This window comes from Triticum urartu, chromosome 2, assembly GCF_003073215.2.
Source record: "Triticum urartu cultivar G1812 chromosome 2, Tu2.1, whole genome shotgun sequence".
NCBI classification, from domain to species: Eukaryota; Viridiplantae; Streptophyta; class Magnoliopsida; order Poales; family Poaceae; genus Triticum; species Triticum urartu.
This window is the reverse complement of record NC_053023.1, coordinates 197971954-197975457: the sequence shown is the minus strand read 5'-3', so window position 1 is coordinate 197975457 and position 3504 is coordinate 197971954. Positions and strand designations below refer to the sequence as shown.

The 3504-nt window shown below is 44.4% G+C and overlaps 1 protein-coding gene across 4 annotated transcripts; it reads right to left on the bottom strand.

Annotated features, from left to right (window-relative positions):
* Positions 1–241: 241 nt before the first annotated feature.
* LOC125536738 (FK506-binding protein 5-like) lies at positions 242–3498 on the bottom strand. Of its 4 annotated transcripts, none has more exons than XR_007295207.1 (4): positions 2336–3498; positions 2084–2214; positions 1687–1744; positions 242–644 (listed from the first exon to the last, which is right to left on the bottom strand). XR_007295207.1 is itself a non-coding variant. In XM_048699983.1 (4 exons), the coding sequence occupies exons 1-4, from the start codon at positions 3454–3456 to the stop codon at positions 598–600; spliced, it is 1395 nt and encodes a 464-aa protein (XP_048555940.1). In that variant the 5' UTR covers positions 3457–3498; the 3' UTR covers positions 242–597. The 4 variants fall into 4 exon arrangements, 2 of the variants coding, with proteins under 2 accessions (XP_048555940.1, XP_048555941.1); XM_048699983.1 differs by having other exon boundaries at positions 242–647; positions 2084–2249; XM_048699984.1 differs by having other exon boundaries at positions 2084–2249.
* Between the last annotated feature and the right edge of the window lie 6 nt (positions 3499–3504).

Below are 3504 nucleotides of genomic sequence, written 5' to 3'. Positions count from 1 at the left end.
TTTTGGCACTTCACAAGCTGAATCAGGAGGAGCTCATGAACCTCTCACACAGATGGCCCTATTCGCAGAGCCTTCTTTCACAAGGTGCATCAGGAGGGTCATAACACACAATGGAATGGTTAGATGAACAAGACTCCCTACATTTTGCAGCCAAAACTGTAGGAGCAGAGCTGCTGGCAGACGAGCCTCCGGTGCCCTTTTTGCAGCACTTCGCAAGGTGAATCAGGAGGAGAGCAACACGGAACATAACGGTTGGTTAGACCAACAGGACTCGGTATCATTTTGCAGTCAAAACTGTAGGAGGAGCGGCTGGCTGTCAACAAGCTACAGGGCAGTGTTTGCTTACCCTGTACCAGAGGAGGCACCACCAGCCACTTCTTCCTGGACCAGCAAGGAAATGTGACTTCTTTCAACTCAACTAGGGATCTAACAACCAGACTAGCCTACCTAGCATAAGACCACATAGTACAGACCAACAGCGACCGGTCGACCGGCTCCAGCGCCCGGCCTTCGACGGTCCAGGATAACTAACAACAGACAGACAGACAGACAGTAAGCTGGAGCACAAGTTACAACACACCATGGCTGGCTAGCTCATCAGGACTTCCCCAGCTCGGATGACGGCAGGTCCCACACGTTGATCACTTCTGGCCAAAAAAGGGAAAGAAAAGAAAACATTATTAAGGCGGAAGACATGGCCTGAAAATAACTAGCAGCGAAGCAGATCTGTAGAATTCACTCCCCGCAGCCCAAGGTTCAGTTCTGTTGAATAAAGCATGGACAAGAAATGAACAAGCATATGTTTTGGCACAGGCACACAGGAAGATTCATGGTTGACAAACTAGTCACCGAGCATGGAAAAGACTACCAAGAAAAGTTGTTTCAGTAAGCGGTAAACACGGCCTGAAAATAGGAGATAACATAGTTGCAGCACCCTGGCAGAAACAAGATTTGTAGAAACTAGATACCGCATCCCAGGGTAGGTTCAGTTAAACATAGCATGCAGGATACATGAACAAACATAACTGTAGAGTTGTTTCAGTAAGTTAGCACAGGCACACGTACAGGAACCCAGGACGAAAGCCAAGACAAATTGGCAAACTAGTCACCAGGTATGGAAAAATATATAGATCATCGAATGGGGATATGGCGCAGCCGTATTATAACACATACAGACTAAGCAGAAAAAGAGCAAATATCTTTGTACGGAACTGAAAACGTGCTCTGTAAAAGAATAACATGGTATTCATATTCCTATGCAAATAAAACATGGTTTTCATATAAACAGAAAATAATGGAAAATAGTCGGTCCACCTAAAGAAATGACCTGCGCTTATATCACTAAATGACATGATGTTGCTGTAATCCATGTGGGCATGCAAATGACTCTTGGAACCATTTCAGAAAAGAAAATTAAATAATGCCTCCAGCAGTACAGGCAGTACAGGCAGCTATCATGCATATGTGGCTTGGTCCAAAAGTTCAACGGAATATCAGCATACATATTAATCGAGCGGCCAGGAATGTGCACCCAAGTTAACTAATCTACACAAGCTTCATCCACATATATATATGGTAAAAATTTGAGACAAACCAGGCTGGCAACGCTCCAGTTTCAGCAAGAACAAACATAAAAGCTGGGAAAGGAAATTTGCACATTTCCAGAAGTGAAGTGGGAGAGCTTACCTAATGGTATCTTGTCAAACGCACCACCATATAGGATGCCATCATCACTGGGAATTCCCTGGTGAAATGAGAAACCGTTTAAATATCTTACTTAAAGAGATAACGACAAAAAGGTATGAATACAGGACAGAAATGCAATGCTGGGGATCACAGTTAGAGAAGAACAATGACGAAGTGCGGTACTGAGAGATGCCAATAAGAGCATGAACAGACTGATTTGGTAATTACCCCTTGAGCATGTGACTATATGGGCAAATCATTGGTGAGAAGCGCAACCCCTAGTATTAAAGAAAGTTGTACAGTAACAGTTACCCTCTCTAGCTAGTTTACTGGCTGCACGAAGAATAATGAACGAAAATGAGGGCACAGATATATTCTTTCAAAACAGCCATCTCACCTGTGCATTGACAGCTCCCATCCCAGTCCACCTATTCCCGGAATGTGGTGGAACCGATGAAGAAGATGCTGGGATGTTAGTCTGATGGTCAGGAAAGCTTGCGGCTTGCTCGTCTTGAGAACACATACGTTCTGGCAGAAAATTATCCACGTGTAAGGCATCACTTCTGTATAGTGGACATGTTCAAATGTAAAAGATTGCCCTCTCCCCCCCTGAGATTTGCGACAAAAAGAATGATGAAAGAAAGCTTACTTGGGTTCTAAGAACTCTCTGGTACCAGGCTGCTCTGCATAATCATCATCATCGTCGTCGTCATCCAAATTAATTATAGGAATCATCATTTGGCCATTGTCCAGGCTGCGAAGTGTAGCTTGTCTCTTTGCAGCCCGGTCCATTTGCCCATCCTTCAACTGGCCCCCATCAACTGCAGATTTATTAACTGAATCATCTGTTAGTAGCATCTGTTCACCGTTCAGATCACAATGATCCAAGTCATGCACAACTGTAACATGATCTAGAAGCATTTGTTCCTCCTTTATCTGGTGATTAACGTCTGCAGCACGATCAGGTAGGAATTGCTCATTCTCCACCTGCTCCTCCCCATCTTGCTTTAGCATTGTTTCCTCATTGTTTAAAAGCATTTGCTCGCCCTCCTGCTGTTGATCACCCTGTCCATGCTCATCGGCTATCTGATTTATAAGCATCTGCTCGCTGTTCTGGTAGTTCCTATCCAAATCATGCATGACAATACCCTGATTTAGAAGCACCTGATCATCCTCGAACTGTTGGTTTTCATCTGCACGTTTATCTTGAACTTGAGTATCTGGAGGATCAGAGTATGCTTGCTGACTCATCTGACCAACTAAATCAGGCAGAGAATCAGAAGCATGTTCTTCAGGAGGATCACCGGGAATCTCAGTCACTTCACAGCTCTCACGAGTTCCGTCGACATTGAGGTCAAAAATTTGATACCAAGCCGGCAGCTCTTCTTCATCTCTAGTAGGATCACCATCAGCAGCTTCAATTTCAATTTGTGGAGTTTCCTCGACAAGTTCAGATTCATGTTCAGTTTGCGGAGCCTCCATTTCACCTGCCACTTGAAGTTCAGTTCCAAGCTCAATTTCCATTTGTGGAGTTTCCTCGACAAGTTCAGTTTCAGGTTCACTTTGCGGAGCCTCTATTTCACCTGCCACTTGAAGTTCAGTTCCAAGCTCAATTTCCATTTGTGGAGTTTCCTCGACAAGTTCAGCTTCAGGTTCACTTTGCAGAGCCTCCATTTCACCTGTCACTTGAAGTTCAGTTCCAAGCTCAATTTCCCTTTGTGGAGTTTCCTCAACAAGTTCAGTTTCAGGTTCACTTTGCAGAGCCTCCATTTCACCTGCCACTTGAAATTCAGTTCCAAGTTCACTTTGCGGAGCCTC

Coding starts and splice junctions, on each gene's coding strand:
- LOC125536738 (XM_048699983.1), bottom strand. CDS start 3,456: ATGGAGGCTCTGCAAAGTGAACCTGAAACTGAACTTGTTGAGGAAACT. Junction 1,745..2,083: donor TGGGAGCTGTCAATGCACAG/GTGAGATGGCTG, acceptor TCATTTCACCAG/GGAATTCCCAGTGATGATGG. Junction 648..1,686: donor GTTTGACAAGATACCATTAG/GTAAGCTCTCCC, acceptor TTTTTTGGCCAG/AAGTGATCAACGTGTGGGAC.